The sequence below is a fragment of the Neodiprion fabricii genome, chromosome 1 (assembly GCF_021155785.1).
Source record: "Neodiprion fabricii isolate iyNeoFabr1 chromosome 1, iyNeoFabr1.1, whole genome shotgun sequence".
Classification (NCBI taxonomy): Eukaryota; Metazoa; Arthropoda; class Insecta; order Hymenoptera; family Diprionidae; genus Neodiprion; species Neodiprion fabricii.
This window is the reverse complement of record NC_060239.1, coordinates 8,986,781-9,014,095: the sequence shown is the minus strand read 5'-3', so window position 1 is coordinate 9,014,095 and position 27,315 is coordinate 8,986,781. Positions and strand designations below refer to the sequence as shown.

Below are 27,315 nucleotides of genomic sequence, written 5' to 3'. Positions count from 1 at the left end.
TCGATGTGTTTTCAAATTTCAGTAAAGTAATGCTGGCAGTGCCGGAATTGAGTTGTAATTATTAATCGTCTATAGATACGACTTGACAAACTAACGAATGATCCAGAATAGACAGAAACATCAGTTAGCTGCTTGAATAGTTATGAAACTGTTTTGGCGTGTAATCGTTTTTATAAATATTAAATTTTTATTCATGCTAAATACGTTTTTTTTAGGGAATTGTTTACTAAAAAGCTTCCAAATCCACACAGTGTCATATTTTAGAATACGGTCATTGCTTCGCAAAATGGCAACAGATCAATGAACAACATTATTATTTCTGTTGTTGCATTTAATATTTGCCCTTTCATTTTCAATTAAACTTATGGGAGAGAAATTAAAGAAAAGCCAGTCGAAATTATTACAAGTTTTCACCAACATCGGCACTGCCACTCTGCACAACTGTCATTATCATATTTCTCTTTCTTAGTACGTATTGCATTAAATTTGACCATTTTCAATTTCAATATACATACATATATATTCATATATATATATATTGTGTGTGTGTGTGTGTGTGTGTGTGGCAATTAAATGTATTCATGTAGATAATATATGTATATATATGTACCAATTTTATATTTATATTATTATATTTTATGTGAATTCTACAAGGTATACTATGTAAATGTATGTTTGCCTCTAAATTCTAAAAGAAACGGTAGATTATTGTCTGTGGTATCGAATAGGTATATACAATTTCATCTCGTTACTTATCAATACATATATATATACATATATAGTAATGTATATATATATATATATATATACACACATATTGTATGTATACATATAGTCATGGAAAGCTCAATGGCATGACCAGTAGTTACTATATGAAATTAAAGAAAGAAAAATAGTCATGTAGACCAATAATCGTAAATTCTTCTTTTTCAACTTCTCGTCATACATATATTTTACTGAAAATAAACATATTATGTATGTATGTATGCATGTATATATCGCATATATATATATATATAGTATTCCGCGTTCAAATGTACAAATGGGCTGAAATAACTACTTTTGATTTCACCTTGTCCCAATATTTAGTAACTAGGTAAGCTCGGTCGTTCACGGAAGGCATCGTATGGTGTTTGTATATTGTTGCTTCAACAATTATGGCAACAACCAGGAAGAATTCTAGAGAGCGTCTCGACAGGGAGGGCGGGGAGTGCGAAAACATATTTAGAGAAATATTACTGCGTGTAAAGTAAAAGATCCTTTTTTGAACTGAAATTGTTATTTCTCTTCATAAAAGGCATGCACAGTTTTTCTACAGCATACTTTTCATACATGAAATCATGATTAAAAGTATGCGGTGTAATGAAAACGAACGTGAAACCGAGCCAAACTTGTTACCGCTGCGACAAAATCTATTCACGTAAATCAACTTCTTAGCCTGTGACGAAATCTATAAAAAAGACGTTAGCAAAGACGCGAATGTTGTCATGTAGCAGATGATCAAGAGGTTTTTCTTTGTCAGTGTTTTAAAAATGAGACTACCGCAACTTTGCATGTGTGCGACCCTTTATTGATATCCTATATATTATATTATAATTATATAAAAATATATTTCTTAATCGATTAACACTATTATAAATGAGTATTATAAGCATTCATATTATCTGCTTGCTTGCTCGTCAATCTGTACCACGATGCCCAACGCGGATAACCGTAGCCTTTGTATAAGGAAGTACAAGTTTTTTTTTTTTTTTTTTTTTTTATAGCATTTGGATAAACGCTATATGGCAATTATATTTGGTATTATTATTCATAACAATATCACTTATCACTTGTGTTTACGAGTAAATAAAAAGATGAATAAACTGTTATAAAATACGTTCTTGAGTATTATCTTTTGTGGAATATATACTGTTTTACATTCACATCTTTGAAACAAAATCATACAAATATATCGTAATAATATTTAATAGTACAGTATTGGAAGCATTTATAATATCGTACTTAGGATTAATAATAATTAGGCCTCCGATATCAGTGAAGAAATATTAGAAAATTTTTTTTTCTTTGTTTCTGGAAAAGAATGTTCATGCAGTTCTTATTTTCTGTTATACTTGCGACCCTTACGGAGGTAAATATTTAATTTAACTTTTTCTGATATCCAGAAATTGATTAAATATCGGAACGTCTCGCCATAAAATTCGATGAAAGCAGAAATTTGTTGCTTATAATTTGACAATTAACTCTTTTTCTTTATATATGAAATTATTGTATATTATTCTTTATAATTTATTATCATCATTTTTGGCAAGCGCAACATTAAAAATACTTTTACGCGCAATATTTTTTGACAGATGTCCCGGGCCACTGCAGCTCAACTATAATATAATAATAAGTTTGTTTTTTTTTCTTCCTTCTTTTTTTCAATCAAGTTAGAAGTAATTTAGATAAAGGAGGCGAAATATCAGATCCTATTTTATTTTTTCTTTTTTTGTTTTGTGGTAACCAGAGTAAGATCTTTACGTTAAGCTCTATCAAAAGTTGTGCCAAGACATCTTAGAATTCGTTATTTCAATATTTTCGTATTGATTAATTGCCCTTACCCAATTTCGTAATTGAGTAAAAAAATCACCAATTTTATTTACTAATTTCGTGTTCTTTTTAATATTTTAATTGCTTGATGCATGTTTTCATTTCAATTTCAAAATTAGCGTTAAAAAAATATGTATATTTAGATAAACCATAGGCAATCTTGAATTTTAGGGTTTTTACATCATATTTAGAGTACGATTGTGTTTCGATTGGCGCGTGCAAAAATATTTTTCAACTTTTCCTATGGTCACCGTTTACCGTTTAGCGTATCTCTGGTACGGAATGTGTTATTTTAACAAAATTTTATGAAGCTTTTTTTTTCAAATACGTTTAAAGCAATTTCTGCGCGAATATTTTCATCAATCTCCAAATATTCTACCGTTCTGTGAATTTTAATACTTTACATGAATGAAATTCTAACAAAAAAATTTGAATAAATACTCGTAACTTTGAAGCGAGCAACTTGTAATTCTGTTGAAGGAATGATCAAGTATTCATTTCGGTATCTGATCAATAAACTTGAATGAGTTACACGAGAAAAACACGGGTTTTCGAATCGAAACACAGCCGAAATTTCAATATGAACCTGATTATTAACTTTGCTTCAGCATACAAGCACATTTTTGCACATTACGTATGCGAATTCAACATCCGTGTATGAGAGTAAATATTTGTATAATAGCCTGGCACTGTATTGTATTATTAATATTATTATTTTTGTCAATGTAAATCGCACTCCTTAGGCGAATGTATAGCTAACAAATTTGTACATTAATTAGTTTTTTTTTTTTTTATTATTATTGTCACGGTATATATAATATTTTGTTAATAAAAATAATAAAATATTATGTATATTATTATATTATTATTATTATTGTTGTTGTTATTATTGTTATTATTATTAATATTATTATTATATCATAATAGAATTATTATTGCATTATGCGTTTTTGGTACCGTTACGTGTTGTTTGGTTGCTTACATGTATACGTACTACTATATATATATATATTATATATATATAGCCAGCCGATGATAACATGATCGAAAATTGCATATTCAATTGGAATGATCAAGCAGCACGGTTTGCTCGCGATCTGATTAATTCATTTACCAACGAAATGCAAATCGCAAAACATGATAAATTTTCGGCGTGTACCAGCTCGTGTTATCTTAAAAATACTTAGGAAGTACTGTTAGTAAAGGTATCCTCTGTGTCAAATGCATACAAATTCATAGGCAAAATGTAATGCAGGTTGTAAAGAAAAAAATTGAAAAAAATTGTTTTCACTTCAACGACATAAACCTTTTTACGTATTTTGACTTCCATTGACAACCGATCAACTGTTTTAATAATGAACAGCTTCTGCGCATTCGGCCATTGTAATTTTTGCTTTGCCAATCTCGTAGAAACAAGTAATTGCAAAGACATTAACACGAGGTGGTAAAAATATTTAAAAAAACGAAATCTACTCTAAGTCCTGAATAAAAAGATCATCTGTACGTACGTACTTGGGTTGTGCGCAAAGTAGACCTTTGGATATTGAGAGACATTTTTTTTTTAACACGTCTCTACTCTCTGTACGGTTTGCAGTAAGAGTAACGATGGTTCATATGTTGGCTATAAGAACCCGAATGAGAGAAGCGCTTGAGGCACTTTTTGCACTGGAATGGCTTCTCTCCGCTATGCAACCGTTTGTGTTCAGTCAGGTGATGCTTGTGCTTGAACGCTTTTGGGCATTCCTCACACTTGTATGGCCTTTGACCTAAAACAAATTAGGAAATACAGTTATATTAAACACGTGGACTTCAAAGTTCTCTGAATTTCAAATTATCTCCAGTAATCTGTGGAAATTAATTGAAATAAAGAATACATTCACAAAGCATCCAAAAAATTCTTTCACTTTCTACATTAGTCGATGACAATCATCTGGTACTATAATGCGGAATAGAATTCAGCCACTACAAACGGCACGGGTAATATGATCAACTTACCGGAATGTTCATATTTGTGTCTCGCCAGAGAACTATGCTTTGAAAATGTTTTATCGCATTGGTCACAGAAGTAGAGACCTTCTTGTTCTGTTTCCCCACTAGCTGAAACTTCTGCCTGTATTGCACTGTCATTCTCGTTTTTTATTGGAGTTTGACATTGATTCTGAAAATATTTTCCACAATTATAAATTGAAGTCTTTCAGTAGTTGAAACGACTACCGAATATCAATGAATTGTTGAACTTTTGATTCTTACCTTGGAAATAATATCCACAGTGGTAGATTGATTTTTCATGTCGATAGAGTCAGTTGTTTCTTCGTCTATGACGAGTGGCGCGTCGTCAACATCGTCTACGTCAGGGGTTGGAGTCACAGGAATGTCTTCTGTTACTGTTGAGTTTGATTTGTTGGAATTTTTACTCGAACTATCACCAGTAATGTCATTTACAGCCGTAATTGTTAGTACGTCCTTCTTCGACAAATCTAGAGGTTGCTCGGCTGTTGTTTGACTACCAGCATTAAACAGCGGTAAGAGTTCAGGCATTTTTGATTCCCTGCGATCTCTTGCTCGAGAGTTTTGGAACCAAACCTACGGATAATATCATTTTTTTCAGAAATTTGTTTAAATAAAAAAAATAATGCACATTAGTAGGGATCTCCGCGTGAATTAAGCAATGAGCATTTTCTATCGTAAGGAGTTTACTTTGTCATGTTCTGCATGACTGAAACCGTTTTTTTGGTGAACTGAAATGTTGAGAAAACGGAGAAAAAAAAAAACACACAAAAAAACGAATTTCACCCTTTAATTCATACTTCAGCCTGGTAAAATATTGAAACTATATCTGCTTTACAGAAATCGCCCAAATATACACTTGAGTCCGCACAGGCCGGAAAATATAGCAGAGTATCCTGGTCAATATTTTTCGATTACCTGTACGACTCGCGTTGAAAAATTTATATAATTTGCAATCATAGTGATTTCCTCTTTTTTAGGACGAGGATTTATAGCGTAGTAGCCTTTAAGTACTGCTAGCTGTTCGTCGTCTATCAAAGACCGTGCTCTAACTCTTCGCCCTCCTTCCACGTTCATGGTATGGCTTACGTCGTCTTCTTCTCCGGAGTCTTGATCCGAAATATCAACTTCCATTTCCACTGTTTTATTCTTAGTACTATCATCTACCGATGACTCAGTTTGATTCTGGTTCGCATCCTCCAACTTTGCGGCCAGTCCTTCGCTTTGCGAATCATACGGATCCGTGGATGGCCAGTCTGGGTATTGTGTCATCTCGCTAGACATTTCGCTATCCTGATCCTGAAACAATGCATTCCAATTAGCTTTGAATTTCTTTTCAATATTCAGTTGGTACGCAGTTGCTGAGTCAAGTTGACGGCTTAACAGCAAATATATGAGGCTTATATTGCAATACATCAAATCACCTGATAGTCTTCGTCGTAGTCTCTTTTGATGCTTGCAGGTGAGCAAGCCAACTTCTTTACACTGGCTTCTAGAAGTTGTTTAGTTACAGATGTATTTACTGTTTCTAAAATACGTCGCACAGCATCCAACCCTTGAGGATCTGTTAAAGCTGGTGATTCTTTTCCTTCGGTTCCCTCTGTACCTTCCGAGTCTGCGGTAGACGGACTCATGGTTTCTCTAAGGGACTCAAACTGCTCCGTCACTTCGTCAACCCTCTTAGAATGGAGTTGACTCAAAATTTTACCAAGGGACGATTGTAGAAAGTAGCTACTAAAGCCCACCATGCGAGGTAACAACGTAGGAACGTCGTAAATACCTAAAAAATGAACAGGACGTTAGAGAGTTTAAATTGAGTACAAATTATTTTCAAATTCTATACTGGTAATGACGAGATTCGTACAAATTTTTTTGGATAATGACAGATACGAGAAAATTGTTATGTATCTACAAATAAAAAATGATAATCATCATCCTTACCTCCTTCTCGCTGAATATCTAGATATTCGGATGGGGAAAGTTTTGGAAGGATCGGAAGATAGGTATTGTTATTTGCTGCGAGCATGTTGTCGATGTCTCGTCTACCCTGAGAAGATTGTTGGCACTTCTTAGGCCCTCTGTTCGCACTGCCAATTGTGCCTTGTCGAGACTTCTTTGAATTGCCGATTAAACACTTTTTGGACGTCATGTGACTCGAATAAGAACCAGAATGTGAAAACTTTTTTCCACAATTGTTACATTCAAATGGTTTCTCTCCGCTGTGTATCCGTAAGTGTTCCTGTGAAGTTGAATAATAAAATCAAATTGCATTAATGTAGAGTTGTTGCTCGCAGGATTTAATTAATGGAATGATTCGAATATAGATAAAATCCTGAAAGCTCCAAAAATTATACATTTCTTTTACCTTGAGGTGATGTTTGAATTTGAACGCTTTGTCACAGGCAGTGCATTTAAATTTTCGCAAATGCTCGCTGTCGTCATGACTCATCATGTGCCTGATTAATCGGTGGACATTGGCAAAGGTTTTGCTGCACTTGTCACAGGACTGTAATCACGAAAATGCGGTGACTCGTTATTATCAATATTACAATTGTTACCAAATTTTTCATTCCAACTTAAGATTATAGATTTCACGCGGTCTGGATTAATTTTTTAAGTTTTACGCAAAATTAGCGTAATCGTATAAAAATTTGAATGGTGTACATTTTCCGAAGTAAAGGAAAATTCTTTGCTATACTTGCCATTATTTTATTTATTTATATTTTTCTTTCTTTACTTGAGTTACTCTAAACAAATTTGTGCCTTTCATCGTCACGGATTCTAATTAATTGACCATGTTCTACTCATTTTCCAGTCTCACTGATACCCAAGCATGAATATCGTAATTCATTCCTATAACTTTATCGTAAAAACCGTTTTTAAAGTAATCATTTGATTGCAAGTAGTGTGAAAAAAATTATCAATGACGATGCTTTTTTTTCAAAAAGTATTTATCTGCTATCATTTACAAAGAAAGATGTGATCCGAATTGATCATAGTTATAACTGGATTAAAAGGCCTGTTTCCTCTCGTGAGACAGAGTGGCGGTAAGACTCCATCTAGCGGAGAGTGTAAAACTATATTCCGCGGAAAAGCGCAAGTGTAAAACGGTATGATGCATCTCCAACGAACGCGTCCATGGATGAGAAGTAATTTCTAATTTCTATTTCTAGCTAGGTACACCGTACATGTCCCGGAATTTTGAAACGTCAACGGATTCAGATTTTTTTATTTATTTTTTTTTTTTTCCTTTCAACTCACTGCTTCCGTGAATTGCGAATTTACGCTCTGCTTATTGCTGGAGTAGCTTGTCTTGTGGACGTCAGCGAGGTGGAGCCGATAGGCTGCTGGATTCACGCAAAGGATGCTACACTGCCGACACCGTTTTCCATTTTCGGCCGAGCCGTCGGCACCTCCCTCATCCTCGCTACACCCTGCGAACAGTAAAGAGAAAAGACTTTTTTACTTTTTCAATATCACTTTCATATCTAGAGATAGAACAGATTTAGCCCACGTTATCAGGGTTTAATTTATTTCAAAATATTTGTTAAATAGACTCATTTTCACTCGACACGCAACATTTCATCTCATTTCGAATTCGAAAGTCATCGTATCTCATAGAAAGTTTCAATTTTCAGAAATACAAGATCATTACTCTTGTAATCATCGTATACTTTCTTTATTAATTTTTTCCGAATACAACATACGAGCGAAAGAGACTTTGTGCGGCGGTATGAGGTAAAATGTCGGTATTTCGGGGTTTGTTCTTCGTTATCTCTTTGTATAAGAGTTGGTCAATTTTTGGCGAAAAAATGGCGTGATCACTTCGGTTACGAAGGGTCGGAATTAAATCTCGTTTGATCGTAAAATTTGTTCTCTATATATCATATAAATATACGTATATATATATACATATGTATACATGTCGCATAAATGTAATACATCTCGTACAGCATCTCGAGGTTTCAGTAAACCTTTAGTTTTCCTTTTTCATTCGCTCGACCGTAGGACCTCCAAGGGACAAAGTCAACGGTTCGAAATGTAAGGCAAAGCGAAGAGAGAAGGGCGGATGAGAAAATAGCGCTTGCGCAGTGAGCCCCCCACCTTTTTATCTATCCGACTCTATCTGGCTAGCGATTCTCGTACTCTCTCCCATTTTCTCCTCCCGTTCTCATCCTCTCCGACTCTGGCAAACGGTTACGCCTACAATGTAGGGGCTGCAGTTGTTTCTGTACCTACCCAACTCGTCAATTTTATACCCTTTTTTTCGTCAAATTTTCTCCTACCCATACCCAGACAAATGTTTCAATCTTTGGACGTATGTACGTCGGTTGTATCGCATGGAAAGCCGCTCCCATTACCGCTTAAATTTATTTATCAATATGCTTTGAATAAGCTCACGACGAGGATATATTTAAAAATATATCAATTTACACATACGTCTAATCAGCTAGGTTTCGACAGGAATTCTGAGAAATCCATATCGAGTTGCGTCAACTTTCTTTGTCAGGAAAAGCTTCAACACCGAGTTTCTTAGATTTTGTGTAATATTCGAAGATTTTAGAACTAAGATTTAGACCCCACTGACTTGGCTAACTTATTAGATAAATTGCGAAATTTTTATCGCAGAAGTAAGCTATATAGCTTTAACCCTCGGATGCCACACCTATCTTTTTGGGACATATTCGCCACACCGGGATCTCTGGTATACTCCACGCGATTTTCGATCATAACTCACAGTGATATGGTTGTATCTTGATTTTTTTTAAATTTAGTTTACTTACGATAGGCGATTGGTCGAGAAATTTATCTATGCATTGGCAAAGTCGTAAGGATTTAAGATTTCACTTCTGAGATATAGTCGGTTGAAAAATGTTTTCTCTCGTGAAACGGGAGTTGAGGGTTCGTTCCACTTTGGGGTTTCTGAGATCCCAGTGCGCCACGCAAGGGTTAAAACTTTCTCTTTTCGAATTATATAAGTGATGGCAGAATAATATTAGTTCTTTTATTAGAAAATATATCAAGTATATCTTGCCGAAAGTATTAATTTTGAAAGCTAGCTATAATATGAAATATTTCTTTGTTTCTCATCAAAAATTTACCGTAACTTTTCCTTAACCGACACAGTAACGTGTTCCGAGAAAGTGGAGAAAAATCCTGGTAGCAAGCATGGAAAACTGTTAAAATATAATTATATTATCGAGCGTGAAAAAGAATCCTCAACTGCAGTATTTTACGGATACTCATTTGCGAAATTGCGATAATTTTATCGTTAGTTTGAAATATAAATGCTGTGCGGATTTTACACATGAAATGAATCATCGGGGTGGCTCGCGAACCATCAGGAATCCGCAAAGAGAATCTTCGCATAGTCACAAGGAATGTTATTTAACTCGTATTTCTAGTTCAACTACATCATGTGTAAGTAATATCAGTTTTTTAATTCAAATAAAAAAAATTTACAAATTGTCGCCTGAAAATTACGAATCTTGCTATTTGTATGTATTGAGGATTGGTTAATTTCATTATTATAAAGTCATTTTCAGCCCTCGGTATCATATGCATAACTGGAAATTAAATATCCCACAAATTATTAGATCCACGTAACACAACTTGAAAAATCACTTCTTATTTCAATATTTCTTGAATAAAACACGTTTACGTAAATATTGGTAAAGGAAGTATGACAAATAATCTTTTTGCTGCATTCTTCGAGTCTCAAAGTTATCAATTAACTTGAATAAAGCTTTTGATAAATTAATTCGTGAGCAATGACAATAAAATGATACAGGCTTCTCTTATCATTTCGTAGACTCTTGAGCACACATCGTTTCAGTCAGGAAAACAAGCGCTGTTTACGCTTAAATTCAGGTATGTGCCAACAATATCTCGGAAGAGAGGAAAGTCGAAAGGGTCGATCGGGTTCAATTGTGCGTAGCTCGAAAGTACTTTGTACCTGAATTTCTAAATTATTGCATTATACACATATATATATATATATGTATATATAATATGTGCATATATATGTATGTATAGGTAGACATGAAGTGGCAGAATCAGCGATGATTCGTGATAATAAAACGCAAATAAAATTGTTTATAAAGTTTTAAATGCCAAAGCCAATCCCGGTCGGTTATTTTTTATCATCTCTGGTCCGCTGGATGTGCGCTATTCTCTCCTATATTTTTGTTGTCTTGCTCTCGTTTCGACATGAACTCGGCTGACGTAATCCGCATTACGTATAATATAACACACGTATGCTACACCTATATTTATACACACGTAAGTGCATGTATGTGCGTAACTACGCGTGGCTACTTCTTTTGATACAAACAATTTAGCTGGATAAAAACGCGCTATTAACGGGTTCGGAACTTCTCGCATTCCGATTCTGATGCCTCCAACGCGTTTGCTTAATTCAATCGAATATCGCAGAATTAAAGGCAGCGTTACAACAACTTTATCAAATAGATGCTGAAGTGTCAATCGGTATGGATATTAAAGGAGAAAAAAATATAAAAATTACGTTGTTTTTGTGCGTTTAAATTAAACCAGCGATTAACTCGATCCGTATAATAAATTATCTATATAACGATCTGCTTAATTATATACATAATATGTACGGTATCTAGTAGATTGCAAACTTACAAAGTGACAACGTGTAGACATAAAATTTATAACTTAATATTTGAACAGATAAAGCGTGTGTATATTATATGTATTGACCTTTTTGATGCGATTCCGTTCGAAATTCGCATCGAAAAGGTCAACGGAATTTCATAATGTTCCAGTTACAGTCGACTGTTTCCAAGAATTTAATTCGCACACTTTATTATACATGTAGTATTTGCGTAAATAGCCGCTTATCAGTATATTATACCTTGTTTTCCAACTAACCGCATTTGTTGCGCGATTAATACAACGACGCAAGGAAAAATACAATTGATGCGGTATTTGCTCGGGTACATATCTTTTCCTCGTACAGAGAACCGTGGACGTCTCTTTGAATATGGAGTGCAAATGACTTTCAGTGATCAAGGTATCAAAATATAATTATTAAAAATCACCGATTTTAAACCTCTTCAAGTTTCGAATCGAAGAAAATTTTCCTCAAGTGGATATCTGAATTTATAATAAATTTATTGCTATGAATTTTTTCTTGATCCCGAAGGTGTATGATATTTATATGGTATCATTGAAGGATTTCTATACTTGCCGACCGAGTAAAATGTCACTTATTAATTTTAACTATTATCAGAGCCTTCACATTACTGTGTCGTGAAAATTCCAGTGATAGCGTAATTCTACATACAATGGCAAATCAAAAATATTGAAAAACTTTTCTATTTCACTCGAGAATAACACCTGGAAAATATATTCTTGGAATCAGGGATAATTTAATTACAGGAATAGATTTTCTGGCATTATTTTTGCGTGGAACAGAAGATATTTTCTATTATTTGTGATTCACATTCTGTGTTGAATTGTGCTAGCTGCAACTTTGACAGGTCAACGATACGTAACGCTTATAATATCTCAATTAAGTGGCATTCAATGCAGCCGGTATAAAGACTGAGGATCATTTCAACTCGCTTCGAAATGGTTGAGGATCTAGCGTATATTTCTCTTGATTTCCTTCCACAATTACTTACTTTATTCGGAAATTTGTTTTACGCATATTTACGGAAACACTTTTGTTTTATCACGTCGGGGTTGTTGAATATTTAATATTACAACATAGCACCGATATGATATTTATTATAATCAATAAACGGCAATGATTAAATGACTACTCAAAATAAGAGAATCTGGTTCAGTGACTTTGGGAAAAACAGTCTTCTGAATATCACGAGCTATCATGGAATGAAATGCAACTAACTTCATAGATTTTAACCATTTCGAAGTGATTTCAAATGAATCTCATCGATATCTAAGGTTTGATTTAAACCACCGTTTGTAGACTTGTTTTTTAACACCTTTCGTACATACATTTTCTCAAAGAGTTCTAGACTTTCAATAAATTGAAAAAAATCAGGGTTTCTTCTCAAAGTGTCTACTAAATTGTCCGAAAGTTGGCAAACTCGAAAGTTTTAAAATATTGTTCATAAAAATTGATATTCAGAAATCGACTGTTCCCTAGAAGATCCAGCATATAGTTCGAGGATTGAGCACAATAATTCCACTATATATTTGTTGTTTTTGTATTTTTAAACGGATCTCCGTAACGCGTGAATGGAATAATCTGATAATCCATACTAAATGTAGGGAAAATGCGGACAAAGTGGCGGCCTACCTGAAAATTTGTCGAATTTTTTACTAGCCCTAGTAAAATATATTTAATTCGATGTTAACCTTTAGACTGCCGAAAAGTCTAAATATAGACCGAACTTCAAATGTGTATATGTAAGATACAGACACTACATTTTAAGACTTTCTAAGGGGAATAAAGCTCTTAAAATCCCCGCAGTCTAACGGTGCAGTCTCCTAATGCAGGTAAATGAATAAATTTTTAATGTTTGTTAATTTTGAGTAAACTCAAAAAATTTTCAGGATGAACCCCGCTTTACCCGCAGTTTTCCAACTTTGCGGCAGAGGCTCGTCTTCGGTTAGATTTTTGTTTTTTGGTTAAAACCAGAAGATTCAGCGGTTAAAATCTCAACTTGTAACATTATTTCCTTAATAGGCCCACACTGAAAAAGTTTCATCTGTTACAGTAACTAGAAAAATTCAGTAAAAAAAGTATCGTTCAAAAAACTGTTTGAACAATCGTTGGAATTACGAAAAACGAGGTACGCGTAACCATTTTGCGCTGTTGTCGATCCTTTTTTTGGTAATTTCAACGCAAAATCAGTTTGTTCGGTCTACTCTACTTTTTTAGTCAAATAAGGCTTTAACATCAATTTATCGTTGCACAAGCGTTACATTTTCGCAACAGTTACAAGAAAATCTAGTAACAGCGATCGTAATGAGAAAGAATAGTAACGGATACTAGACTTTTTGGTAACAGCTAGAAAACTAATTTTCATTTTATACCTAGAACTATATTTTTCGGTCGTTGTAAAAAATGAAAATAGTCAAGGACTGAGCGGTAACCGGAACTAAAAATTTCTCTCAGTAAACTTTGCCCGCCCCTCTCCTCCCCAATACAACAATCCGGAATAGCAATATTAACAAAAAGTATCGATTTTATACCACCCAACCACCTTAACCGCAAAATACGTAGACAAAGCGAAGGTCAAATAGGCTCTGAGTCACTTGGTGCCAAAGTCTAGCAATTGGCGCGTACGTATATCCGGCTGATTTGGGGTAGGCATTTTCTACTGTATATAAGTCTGCGGCCTACGGGGCAGTTGCAGTAACGGATGGGGTTAGCAATTCTCAAACTATTGTTCGGTCAGACCCCGACTCGTGTGTCAATGCGGATTCAGGGGTGGCTCAATAAAAGTGGCACATGGCACCAGGGTCGTTCAACCCTTAGTAACTTTTCGTCCCCGTCGTAAATCGTGGGATTTAAATGAGGCACGTGCGCTGCACGGCCGGGGGCAGACGGTGACAATCCTGACCACCTTCTCCTATCCTATCGTCATTACACGTGCAATATACGTAGGGGTACCTACCTCCGCCTCGTTCCTATAGGTACGCATAACCATTACTGCGGAAATCCGTCCGCGGGAGAATCAATTTGACCGCTCTCAATTACATGACTTACGTTATACGCATATCGTACCCTGATTCCGCAGCTGGTCGATTTTTTTTTGAAATTTTCACGATAAGAATATGGTGCGAAGAGATTCTTTTTTTTTTCTTTTTTTTTAAAAAAAAAAACACTACTTTTTCACGCTGTTTCTATATAATATCTGGACGCACATGGAACATAATTGATTGGAACCGGGTGAAAACTACTCGTCTTCTGAAGCTTCGTTACGACTTTGTCAAGTTTTCCTGATGTGTCAGCCTCAAAGCTTCGGATAAATCCTCATTGACTTGCATATATTATATGTAAGTATAGTTTATGATCTCTGACGGCAATGTTGTGCATATACGCCGGTTTTTAACTCACATGCTTGTTTACGAAGTAAAATTATATATATTTGCGCTGCAGGAATAAATTACACTTCTTATCGCTCTTATGGTGATAGTTCAAATCGTTGAAATTTATATTATACCTATATGCGTATAACTTATAAGCCTCATAGTATGGCAAACCTTCATCTTAAACTATCCATATAGTATTCTTATTCAAATGTAATAGTCGGGGTAAATGGTTGGGTGTAACAGGGTGCAACCCTTTAATGGGTGGAATCCTGGAAAACCTGAAAATGTTAGGAAATTACAAATTACGCTAGCCACTCCGCTTAACACGTTGATCTACAAGAGGTTATGGCGAAATTTAGAAGAGTAGTTTTTACTGGGAGTTCAAGAGATCGTATAAGATTACATGGCCCATTGGTGATCCTTTGAAATTCGTCAGTACGCATATCGAGAAGAGAGAACCAAAAAAAAAGGGAGCTAAGGGTAAAATAATGGTGTAAAAGTCACAGTGCAATAAATTTTATTCAAGGATTGACAATATCTCTTTTCTTTACAGGACAATTTTTGTTGTTTGCAGTATTATGTGACAAACCATCATCCGTTGCACGTACGATTGATCGTTTTACAATTTTACAAACTTGACAATTAACGCGTAACGCAAGTTATGTAAAACTCTGCGCATATTGCACGTAGAACATAGTAACGAAAAGACAAGTACATGGTACGTGACACGAGGTTAAGGGAATGTTTGGCTGATTTCAGTATATAAGATATAAATGCGCCCGTGTCGTTAACGTGTGTTCTACGTAATCTTTAGCGTACACATACGCCTATGAAAATGTTGAAAGTACGATGACGAGCGATAGAAAAAGAAGAAGCGTGTTTGTGAGCTCGAGTCTCTGTCTCCACGTGTCGCGCGCCGCGATGGAATATTTCAGCAATACCTATCCGGGCATGCGTGTGTACATGTACCGTTGAACTACGTTTAGTTTACAGAGGCCGGTGACGAATGGAGGAACGAGAACTAACCGTGTGCGAGCCCTACACACTAATCACGGAGAGCGCAGTGTTTTCGTCCGCTTCGCGCGTCTCGCTTCTGGCTCTTCTGGTCGAACTTTAACCGCTAACAAACGCGATAAGAACTCCGAAACGGGTCGCAGCCGTGACCCTTGCCGAGCGGAGTCCGCGTTCCTGCTGTGCGCAGGCTTGATTACACTTTACTGTTTCTCTGATATATATCCCAACCAACCACCTTATACACGTCCGCGTTCTCCTGCATTATGTACATATGTCTGCTTATACGCAGTGCCACGCAACAACATCGTCGTCGTCGTCGTCGTCGTCGTCGTTGCTGTTGTTGTTGTTAGTATTGTTATTATTGTTATCATTATTATCATCGTCATCACCATCGTCATAATCCTGTATTTCGGTTAGGCCCGATTCTCCACGAGTCCGATTACTATACCAAGAGCTACCGGATCTCGGGTGTTACTCGACACTGATTTGCCCCCTGAACACCTTTTACCGCGGTGTAGATCGAGGTGAATCGATTTTTTCTGTTTTTTTTTCACGTCGTCGAAACGGGTAACGGCTGAGGTGTTTATAAAAGGTGTGAATTTATTGCAGGGTGCGAATAATGAGTATTTGGTATGGGCAATGTTTACTAATGCCTTAATCTTCCGGCTAACTTGTTTTCGATGTCCGATAAAAAAATGCGAGTTCGATTCTATACGAATTATGTGACAATGATTATGGCGATGCAACCGTCGTTGTGAGAGATTGAGAGTCATTGTCACATAATTCGTATAGAATCGAACTCGCGTTTTATTTCGGACGGGAAATAAGTTAGCCAGAAACCCAAGGCATTATAATGAACATTACTGTACAGTATACATTATCAGCCGCTAGAAGCGGAAGACAACCAGACATCAATCAAGGTGTGTGTATACCAATGTATGTATGCGTATGTGAGATGCGGCCTGAAGGCGCGTAACAAGATGGCGCCACCCGCGGTGGGTTTAACCGCGAGATACGTGGTTGTATGGGTTCAATGATTACAGGCTGCGTGATTACACATGTTAACGTTACGACGTTGGTAATAGTTTGTAATTTTCTTTTCAATTAAACACCTGTATCAAGTTGCTTTTCTGTTTTATACATACATACATATCTACATGGTAGGTACGTGTCAACGATATTTCAGTTTTGCCTGACAATGAGTGGTATAAATTTCATTTTTTCGAACAGAATTTGACAGAGTGAAAAACATCAATTTTCTATCATTTCGTTGAAACAATGCAGAATATCCGTTACTACTGGTACGTACAATTAACCGACACCAGATGTTACCAACGGCTTATCAGCGTTCCTGCCGGACCAAATTAGTTTTCAGCTGTAATAACCTCTGGCCACTTTAGATCCTCAAAATTACTCCGGAATTCATCTCCGGTATTTATACGTTATAACGAGATACTTTGTCGCGTTATCATTACCAGATGTAAAGGGTGAATTTTATTCTTGATTAAACTCGTGTAAAATGTTATCTGCTTTTAAAAAAAGTACAAGTATTGATCTCATTCTTTTCCGTAAGAAGATTTATTTCCTTCGATATTACGCATAGATTAACTCGCAGAACGTAATGTGTCATCATTACAGAAATAAACACTCAATTTCATGATACGTTCTATTCGTCACAATCGTCAAACCCTATAAAACTTAATGGACTCATGAACAATGAAATTTGCCGACGACAGCCTTGATGATAAAATTTGATTGTATTTACATTATGTATATATATATACACACACACAGGAAAAAGATCAAAAAATAAAAACAATCGTTTATACATACAGCGTGTACTGTATGCGTGCAGCCTGTGTAGTGGCAAGATTATTCGCCGTGTGACAAGATGGCGCTCTCTACGACAGAGGTAGCGCGAAACCGGCGGTGAATACGTACATACATATATACATATATCACGTAGATACCTAAATATCGGAGGCGCGGGTGCCGGCGCGCTGTTACTCATAAAAAAGAGAAGCGTTGATAATCATGCGGGAAGAGTCGAAATGCTTGCGCATCTCCGACGCCCACGTCCGTCGATAGCCACGTGTACCTACCCACGCCTATAAAATACACGAGTAGGCACAAATACATGTATGTATCCACACACACGTAATCTACGTACTACGTGATACCAGGTATAACTTAATAAAATACACGCTTGTTTCGAGGAAAGAAGAAGACGCCGCAGCAGCGGAGGTACGAAATATATGATCACTAATTATGAGCAGAAGTAGGCAGGCGGAGAGAAGAAACTTATTATACAGGGATTATAACGCGAGACGAATGGTAGGTGAATTTAACCAATGGCGAGGCGCTGCGCGCGCGCATTGCGCTTGCATTCAACCGTCCATCCATCGAGAGTCTCGAATACTCGTAACGCGTGTGCGTGTCATTTATACACTGTTTTAATACGCGTGTACATGCATATGCGGAGAAATATGCGAGATACGTATACGCGAGTTAGGTATCGAGGTATAAATGAAATGCAACGTTACACGATAGTTCATGGAGAGGAACAACAATCGTACAACGAATGTAGCTACAAGCGCGCCAACTCTACGGGCGGACAACCCCGAACGATCGCTACAACTTCACTGGCTCTACTTGGGCATGAAGTAAATGATTTCTCAGAGAGAGGTCATTGAGCCTGCGGTGGAGTTGCGACCAGGGATGGGGCGCGGTCCACCATCGCACTTGCTGCTGTTGCTGTTGCTGTTGCTGCTACTGCCCCTGATGATGCATCAGCCTCCATCCTCCTCCGCCATCTCCGTCTCACTTCTCTTTCTCTTTCTCCTCCGCCTCGCCGACTAACCGACATGCTTGCACGCGAGCTGGGAAGACAATTATTGTCGCGGAGATGAGAAGAGAGCGGGGGGATGGAGAGGTATATATATATATATATGCGAGGTGCACTGCACTACTCCGACAGCCTAACTCGCCGACCAACCGCGATCATTTCATCGACTGTAACTCTCGACATTTGTTGTTCATCTATGGATGATGCACGCGGATGCGGTACGAAGATGCAAAGAGAAAGAGATGAGGAAAGAAAGAAAGAATATGCATAATTTGTTCACGATTATATACGCAAGTATGTTGTACACTGTATAATACAATGTATCATTTAGTACTTGTCCAACTTATATAAGATGAGACAACGCTTGTTGATACGTGTATCCGATTATTGAAGCGTTGATTAGAATGTTGAGAGTTGTTATGTTGTGGCTACGGATAATTTCTCGCATGTGTTAATACGCGAGCGGAGTAAATTTTTAGATACGTATAAATATACATATACGTGACGATTGTTGAAAGCGGCGTTTCGCCGAATGGAAAGAATTGAAGCAGAGTAGCCAAAATATTTTGGCAACAAAAAATACTCGATTGGGGAGAATCCGCTATTAACCTGATTGAAGTTCGTAAAACTGGGGAAATTGTCGATAGAGAAAGGTCGACACCGGAAATCGTTATTTTCATCCCTGAACGTATATATGGCCGTATAAACTTTCGCCGCGTTGAAAATTTATCCTGAACTTCAAAAGGACGTTATCTCCTCCCCTTTCTCACATCGGATTCAAATGTATCATCTGACAAATACAATTTTCTTTTCTTATATTTTCAGAATTATTTCGATATTTGGTTAATCTGGAGATAATTCGTTGTACATACTTGGAACGCTTGGGACAAATGATGAACTCTACTCGCTTCATGACGATGATGCCACTTCTCACGTCGAAGATGCATATCAGGTACGAATTACCACAATGATTATTATCGTCGATATTTTTTATTCATAATTTTGGAAGATAAAAAAGCGAAACACGTGCAGGTAGACATGAATTTCTTGGTGTAGCGTAAATGAGACTACAAACACTCCGACAACGGTAGCCTTGTTGATTTTGTATTCCATTGAAACCATTCACTTCGAATCTTAATTTGAATCGATTCAACGACAAAAATTTTTACCGGTAAATCGATATACATCTTCGGGACATTCCATGTCAACTCGACCAATGATTTTCCCTCACTATTTTTTATCCTCTTCTAATAGTAAGGTCGAGTTCGCATGGAATGCCACATGCACGAAAGCATGGAAGAAAATAATTTCCACCATCGCAAGACTAAAATTTAATTACGTATCGTTGGAAAATCGACACATTATAACGCACGTTACGGACGAAGATGCAAAGAGAAAGAGATGAGGAAGCACACCGAGAGAGAACAAACAATGTCATATTCGAGCGAGCTAGAGAGAGTAAGTTTGAAAGAAAGAAACGAGAGAAAGAGGGTGCGAAGCGAAATGTCGATTGCTTTCGTGGACCGCAGCCCACGGTTACGTGACGTCATACCTCCCCCGCCCCCGCCCCCGCCGCCGCCCCCGGCAAACCCTGCGTTGCGCACTCCCATCAACCGCCCCTCACGGCGCTCTCTTTACTCTCTTCATGTGCCGACCGACTACTATACGTATACGCAGAAAATTATACATAGGTTATAGGTGTCCGCATGACGTCTTGCATGCATGTGCGTGGTATCTAGTAAATGTTGCAGGCATACCATATAATATAGGCGATGTTCAAGTACGCGTATAGAAGCGGTTGATTAACAATTAACGCGAAAGACCTGCTCGTGTGGTTTTATGTAGGGTATGCAGGGTAAACGTGTTAATATTATATGCTACTCGTACGGTTTATGTCGCCACAATTTCATGAAGGAGTATATTGAACCTGCCCTTGCAGTTTTGACGTTACAATTTATCGTATTCAAAAGATGAAGCAGGAAAAAATAGAAAAATCCGTTAGCTGCTGCTCAGGTATTGTGATATTATGTCAAAAAGAAAAAAAAACTTGAATCGACGAATATATTTTAATCGGTCGATAGAAATTATGAGTTTATTTTAAATAGATTTATTTTGTTACGAGTAAATAATAAGCGTGTATTAATTTACAGTCGTGAATTATAATTTATGAGGACTGGTTATAGAAGCAAATTTTTGTCTCGGTTATATAAATTATTGTTTGTTCTTCGGTACAAAATTGTGAACAATTTCAATTTCAATACATAATAAATAAGGAGGGTCGTATATCGCGGTTATTTTTGGCTGGAAAAATTTCATTTTCACATTTATCAAGCAGCATGCTGCAAGAATGGCGCCAGAGGTGTGAAAATTTCGGTAGATGCAGGCACAATGAAAAAAGACCGAGTCGTCGATTTTGTAACAAAAATCGCGGTGTTTGCGGAGAAAAATTAACAATTCCGTACAAAGTATTGATTCCTCGATCCATTCCATTGCATTTTGGGGTGAACCGAGCATCCTTTTTACTTTCATCTCTCCGTTATCCGCGAGATACATGAGATTGAAATTTGATCGAAGGTTGACATGTATGGAGTTTGAAATTCGAGCACGCTTTGAGGCAGACGAAGTACGTAATCGTTCCGTATTACGCGACATGTGTAGTTTGCTGTACGTGCATGTGTTCCAAAATGCACGGTCAGCAGGCGTGGACAGAAATACATACGTATTCGAAAATACGTAATACTTATTAGTCATTACTCGTTTCTATGGAATAATACACGACGTGCACGTTTGGTAATCAAAACGTGGGAGAATCTAAGACATTTGGTTGCGGATAATTTATGCCGAGTTCTAAAATTGTGCTTCGCGTATACCTGTACACGTTTCACGGTATACATGATTATATACTTCTACTACATGAATTTTATATACCGATAACGTAACACCGCGTGTGTAAACGTACATGTACGATATTTCGCGAAAGAAACATCATTCTTAGGAATCAGGAGTTCACGTCCGTTTTGTCGATTAAATTGAATATTTTATGAGATCGAAGATCGTATGGCGTTGACGCGACGATAGGTTTTTGGGAAGGAATGATCGCTGTCTCACAATTTTGGGATTGTACGGAATTCAACGAAATGCTTCACGGAAAGCGGAACTTAATTATTCATATTTTACAAAGTTCAACTTCGTATAATCATTTCGTGTGCAACAATCCAAATTATAGCGAGTCGGCGTATTAACTAATTTAAGTGCTGCTGCTGCTACTGTATTAAATGTTATTAAACTTGCACAAAAGAACGAGGAGCATTTATTAACGAGTCTAGCCTAATACAATGTCATTCTAATTCAACGAAAACGACCGTCATGCATATCATGTGTGCGTACGATGATGTACGATGTGTCGGGCGGTGCATATTGCAATTTAAGACGGGATTTCAACAACATATATCGTCCAACTTATTTACATACCTATGTAACTTTACGTTACGCATAACAGTTCCTACAGTTGGCAAAATCGTGGAAATTATGTTTTTTTTTTTTTCTCCGTAGAAAACACATGAATAATAATTTATTGTAACTTCAGTAATATATAATTTAAAAATTATTTGCATCAGACGTGAAAAATAACGCTCCGCAGATTCGGGAAAATGAAACAAAGTATGTGTTCTAATTGTGAACAATATAGGAAGGAAATTTTTATATGTTTGACGAAGTGCTACGCAATCTCTGCCAAAATCGTAACTTTGTACAAGTGTTTATTTACAAAAGGTTTTACTGCAAGTTTTTTTTTTTTTTTTTTCTTACCGAAAGCTGTGGCCTTCCTGATCCTTTCGATTTTATTGTAGGAAATCGAAAATTGTTACGGTTCGTTTGAACTTCTTTCGTGGCAAATTACTCGGCGATTAATGAAATATAGGAAAACGAGATCAAAGAGCGCGACGAAAATAGAAAAAAAAAAAAACATTCCAAGTCAAGTTCGAATCTTTCGTTATAATATTAATTCTCGATTGAAATACGACTTATCTAAAACAAATAATCCACGTAGTAGTAATCAGAATGAGGCAAGGAAATTTCGTGTGTCGGTTCATATATATATATATATATATATATATATATATTTGAAATCTTTATATTTTTTCCCTAGGTAATCATAATATTTACGCCGACTTCTTCGCCGCACTCTCATATTAATGTAGGTATATTTATGTAAATGTATATAAACATATCGCGGGAAAAAAACAAGATAAAAATCACCTGTACGCGGACCTTGTACCTATAATACCTCGGAGATAAATTGAACTTGATAATTTCAATATGAGACGAGGTCTGTTTTGCAATTACTTTTTACCTCTGACCGCGAGTATAACGTTTGTTTAATCGTCAGGCGGTTTATGCCTGCCTACTGTACAAACACGTTTGAAACAATTTCTACTTGTTTACGTTCTGCAAAATTCCAAGTCCTTTTCTGTTGCAAAATTGGCACGGATCGCGTCTTGGGGATTCTCTTGAAAACAAGATTCGAAATCCGTTTACTTTACAAATGTTGCAACAATTTGAGACGATCGAGATATAGCTGATATTGCGTAATGAAAAGTAGCAAACACATAAGTGAATTATCAAACGGGAATACTCTCTGTTTCGCGTATACGCATGATGTGTAAATCAAGCCCGCATATAATATTTACACCTCGAATATTATAAACATTCGAATGTACGTATCGGTGTGAAATAGGAAGGTAGCCGGTTATAACAGATAAACCTCGAAACCATACGGCGCGGAGTTTAATATAAATCTATGATTAAACAACCAGGTATGCATATAGGTATACAGACTTTATAGATATTTATGTGCCATGCGTCCGTTCGTTCGTTCGTTCGCGTATGACGATGTGATTTTTGTACGACGATGACGGAGTCGGCTTGCGAGTCGTGATCGAGGAGGAGGCTACACGTGTGACGCTTCGGTCTGAGGAGGAGGAGGAGGAGGAGGAGGAGGAGGAGGAGAAGGATACCTATACATACCTACATACTTATACTCAAAGAACCGAGAGGAACATACGCGATTCACACGGTGATCTACGAAAAAGAAACGGCGCGGAGAAATTCCTCCAGCTAAATATATCGTTGCTATAGTTCTCTTTCGTTCGTATATGCGTATAATATAAGGAAATATATGCGTCCGGTGTTCACACGAGCTTAAAACCGGTGGTGAAAATATCATCGTCCTTCTCTCTTTTTGTTTTTTATAAATACGTTTAACGAATTGACTATATGACAAGTGTGTGTGTGTGTGTGCGTGTGTAAGCTGACTGAAATTAAGTCAAGTGTATTCTTTTCGCGCTACGCGGCCCGCAGCTCGTTCGCGAAACTTATCTCGCTGTAAAAGAGAGAAGGAAAGTCAATTTTATCAAGCGGAATGATTCAGGAGGAGAGAGACAATGGGTCGTTGAACGGATGCGGTGATCTAATTAATCGCAATCGCGTCATGGAGTGCAGACTTTTGTCCAATTAATTTTTATCTCTCGCAATCAATCGAGGAATGAAAATTTGCTAATGCCGAGGTAAGAGTTCACAGCTTAACGTTTCAATCGGGTGGGGGGGAGTAAGGATATGGAAAGATGAAAAAATCGGAGGGCAACGGAATCGAATTTTGAAAAAAGCAGAAATTTAATATATAGAATTTTAAAATCTTTAAAGTTGAAGTATGGAGAAGTGAAAGATTACAAAGCTGAGAACATATAATGCCAAATTGTGAAATTGTCAGAATTCCTCTTCGTAATGTAGAATCGTATACAGATTCTCGTTTTTGCTGTTCCATGTTTCGACCTTTCTATACTTCGACTTTGTGTATAACGACTTGATATGTTTTCAATTTTTTTTGCTTGAATTTTTCACATTTTTAATTATACGAATAAAATTAACGCTTCTGTGAAAATTCTATGGTCCGATCCTCCTGTGAATCAGGAATTGTAGTTTTTCACCTCTAACCTTTCAATCGTGTGCTCGGGAAAACTGAATGTAGATTTTTTTTTCACGTAACGATAATGAGCCAGTTTTGCGCTGTGTGAAAAATGTTTATCGTCGCTTGTCGAACATTCTTTCATAGATTTCAACATCTTACTACGTTCGGGATGTGTAATGCGATTTAAAAAAAAATGGATAAAAACAAGAAGAAACACCGACCATGCTTGTGTGACCTGAAATTCGACGTGAAACTCTGCAATGTTGGGCTGAAATATAAGAAAAATCATATAAATTCAATATGGTTCATTGATGCACGCACCTTTCAACGTATTCTTGACAAGAGTCATGCTCATATTCGCGTGTGCTGCGACGACGACGACGAGGACCAAGGGGAAGAAGAAAGGGTTGAAAGTGAGCGGTCGAAATCTTGATTGCTACGAATTCACGGTAGATTGGTAGCGACTGAAAAACAGTGGCAGTCTCATCGACGTTGCCTTTGTGTTTGCCTCTCCTGTGTGTGAATACGTTGAATATCCTTCCTCTTGTTTTTTCCTTGTTATTTATTTATTCATTTACTTGTTTGTATATTTCTATTATCGGCATCACCACGACGGAAACGCGTCTAACTTTTCAGCGAACCGCACGCACAAGATGGACGATTAGACCGTTTTAGCCTCAAGTGATTAAGGTTTTAGGGCACACTCTTCACATTACTACCGTTGTTGCCGTTGCTGTTACTTTTTCTTTGTTTATATCGATTATTTATTTTTTTTATTCACTGTTTCCGTTACACTCGCATGCAGCGTTCCCTTTTTTTTCTTTTTTTTCTTTTTTGTATTTTATCTTGTTTTTTTACTTTTTTTTATTTGTTTTAAAACGAAGGGAATATTGAGAATTATACTCTCCAGCGTTTATAACCGCATATGGCCGCGTGGATGTTAAACATTTGAGGTGGGCGGGGGGAAAAAAAAAGAAGGAAAATAAAAAGACAGCGAGGCCTACCGGCACGAAACTCTTACATCTACGAATCGAGTTTGAAACACGCGCACTCCGGTTGTCGAAAACAGAGAGGGAAGGCAAGATAGGGAGAGTAAAGAGTCACTAGGTGACAACGGAACGTAGAAGATAAGGAGAAAACGCTTTCACGTAACACGGTGTAAAATTAACCAAAGCTTTTCATTCTTCTTTCGTTTATCTTGATTACAAGGTATACGTTGAACAGAATTGCCGTTGTCTTGATTTTTATTCGATAAGTTTCAATAAAAAAAAAATAAATAAAAAAAAAAACAACAAAAGACAGTCGAAATGTCAGACTTGCACAGTTATCGTCGTTTTATTATGTATATATGTATATATATATATATTGTCAATATATCGTTTCTCGGGTTATCTTTTCTCTAAATCGTTGTCCCCGTCGTTATTATTATCACTACTATTGTCGTTGCTGTTGATGTTGCTGTCGAATGATTGGCGAGAACGGGGGAGAGTACAAGAGAGAGAGATAAACGCGGTGACAGCGAGAGGAGGACGAGATTAGCTTGCGTCAGAGAGGCAACGTTCGATGATGAAGAATATGGTGATAGCGGCTTGCGTGTGCCTCGTAAAAGAGCATAGTTATAGTTGTGGTAGTTGTGTGGCAGAGTAGCGTGTGTCGTTTCTCACACTCTCCGTGGACGCGTTGCGTTGTATTAATCGTCGACTCCCGGTTTCTCCGTCGACCGACGATCAAAAGCCGCTCACGGATAATTTTTGGGAAAAACCCGCGTCGTCGCGGCGATCTGCGAAAGCTTTGATAAAACGGATCCGCAGAGTCGAGATAAGTCGACACTGTTAAACTTGGCTATTGTTATAATATATCGGCGATTCGAACGACGGCGTTGAAAACGGGGTTAAAAACGTTCAAACTACCTCTGATTGCCTGGCAAGGTGAGGCGTTGCGCGTTTGCGACTACGTTCAAATAGTCCAGGGGTATTATTACGGAGATCCCGAGTATTCGTGAAGGCGGGCTCTCGTACTTGCTGGTGTAACGTCGATATAATGTTATATTGTAACTGAAGTTACACGCGCACACACAAACAACACACGTACACTCGCGAGTGTCCGAACTGCCAAAACTGCGTAACGTCGTTAACGATCACGTTTTTTATTTTTTTAATTTTTAATTCCTTTCCTCATCCACGCGAAGATGTCACGTCGCGCGTTGTTCCGTCCGCGCGAAAAGACCTATGCAGTATTCCACGTCTTTCGTTCATCATCCACGACGTGGTAAGAACAAACTTCTCTCACGGTTACAGGAAAAAATTACATTTTTACATCGTTCGGTTCGTCGTCGCCTCCACAATCGTCATCGCACTGACGTCTTTATTCTTTCGTTACTTTTCTTCTTTTTCTTACTCTTATTATTATTATTATTCACTCACGTCACTGCGCAGCACATAGGTGTACGTTAGGTTTCTCTTATCTTTTTTTTTTTGTTTCTTTTGTTTTTGTTATGTTACAAAATTTTTATAAATAAATACACACACTCACGCGCACACATACGAACAATAGTTCGCTCTTTAATCCTCGGACACTTTTATCTATCCTGTATGGTATGTGTTGTATATTATAATCTCGTTCCATCGGCAGCTATTGTTTTTCGTATATTCGGGGTACGCAAGGGCTCACGGTTAATATACATGTATATACATATATGTATGTGTGTGTGTTTATATACACACGCGTACACATTTATATATACGTATATATATATTTGTGTATATATATATATATATATATATATATATATGTATATAAATATCGGCGAAAGCGAAGAAGTTGACGAAGATGACAAAAGATGACGCGAGACGAGATG

At 37.0% G+C, this 27,315-nt stretch overlaps 1 protein-coding gene and 1 long non-coding RNA gene across 5 annotated transcripts in view; one reads left to right on the top strand and one right to left on the bottom strand.

The window, feature by feature from the left end:
• Positions 1–27,315, top strand: part of LOC124174412 — a 63,126-nt gene that overhangs the window by 12,164 nt on the left and 23,647 nt on the right. Inside the window, exons 1-2 of one of the 3 annotated variants that reach the window (XR_006868928.1) lie at positions 11,358–11,638; positions 19,319–19,445. This is a non-coding gene — a long non-coding RNA (uncharacterized LOC124174412). Of the gene's footprint in view, positions 1–11,357; positions 11,639–14,432; positions 14,599–19,318; positions 19,446–27,315 lie in introns of those variants that run through there. The other 2 variants (XR_006868929.1, XR_006868930.1) reach the window with 2 other exon arrangements.
• Positions 1,682–27,208, bottom strand: LOC124174407 (zinc finger protein 1-like). 2 transcript variants are annotated; one of them, XM_046553540.1, is made up of 9 exons: positions 24,780–27,208; positions 7,861–8,033; positions 6,965–7,105; positions 6,541–6,838; positions 6,024–6,379; positions 5,518–5,898; positions 4,843–5,175; positions 4,588–4,750; positions 1,682–4,358 (listed from the first exon to the last, which is right to left on the bottom strand). In XM_046553540.1, exons 1-9 carry the CDS (start codon positions 24,811–24,813, stop codon positions 4,165–4,167), a joined length of 2,073 nt encoding a protein of 690 aa, XP_046409496.1. In that variant the 5' UTR covers positions 24,814–27,208; the 3' UTR covers positions 1,682–4,164. The 2 variants fall into 2 exon arrangements, with proteins under 2 accessions (XP_046409496.1, XP_046409497.1); XM_046553541.1 differs by having other exon boundaries at positions 5,689–5,898.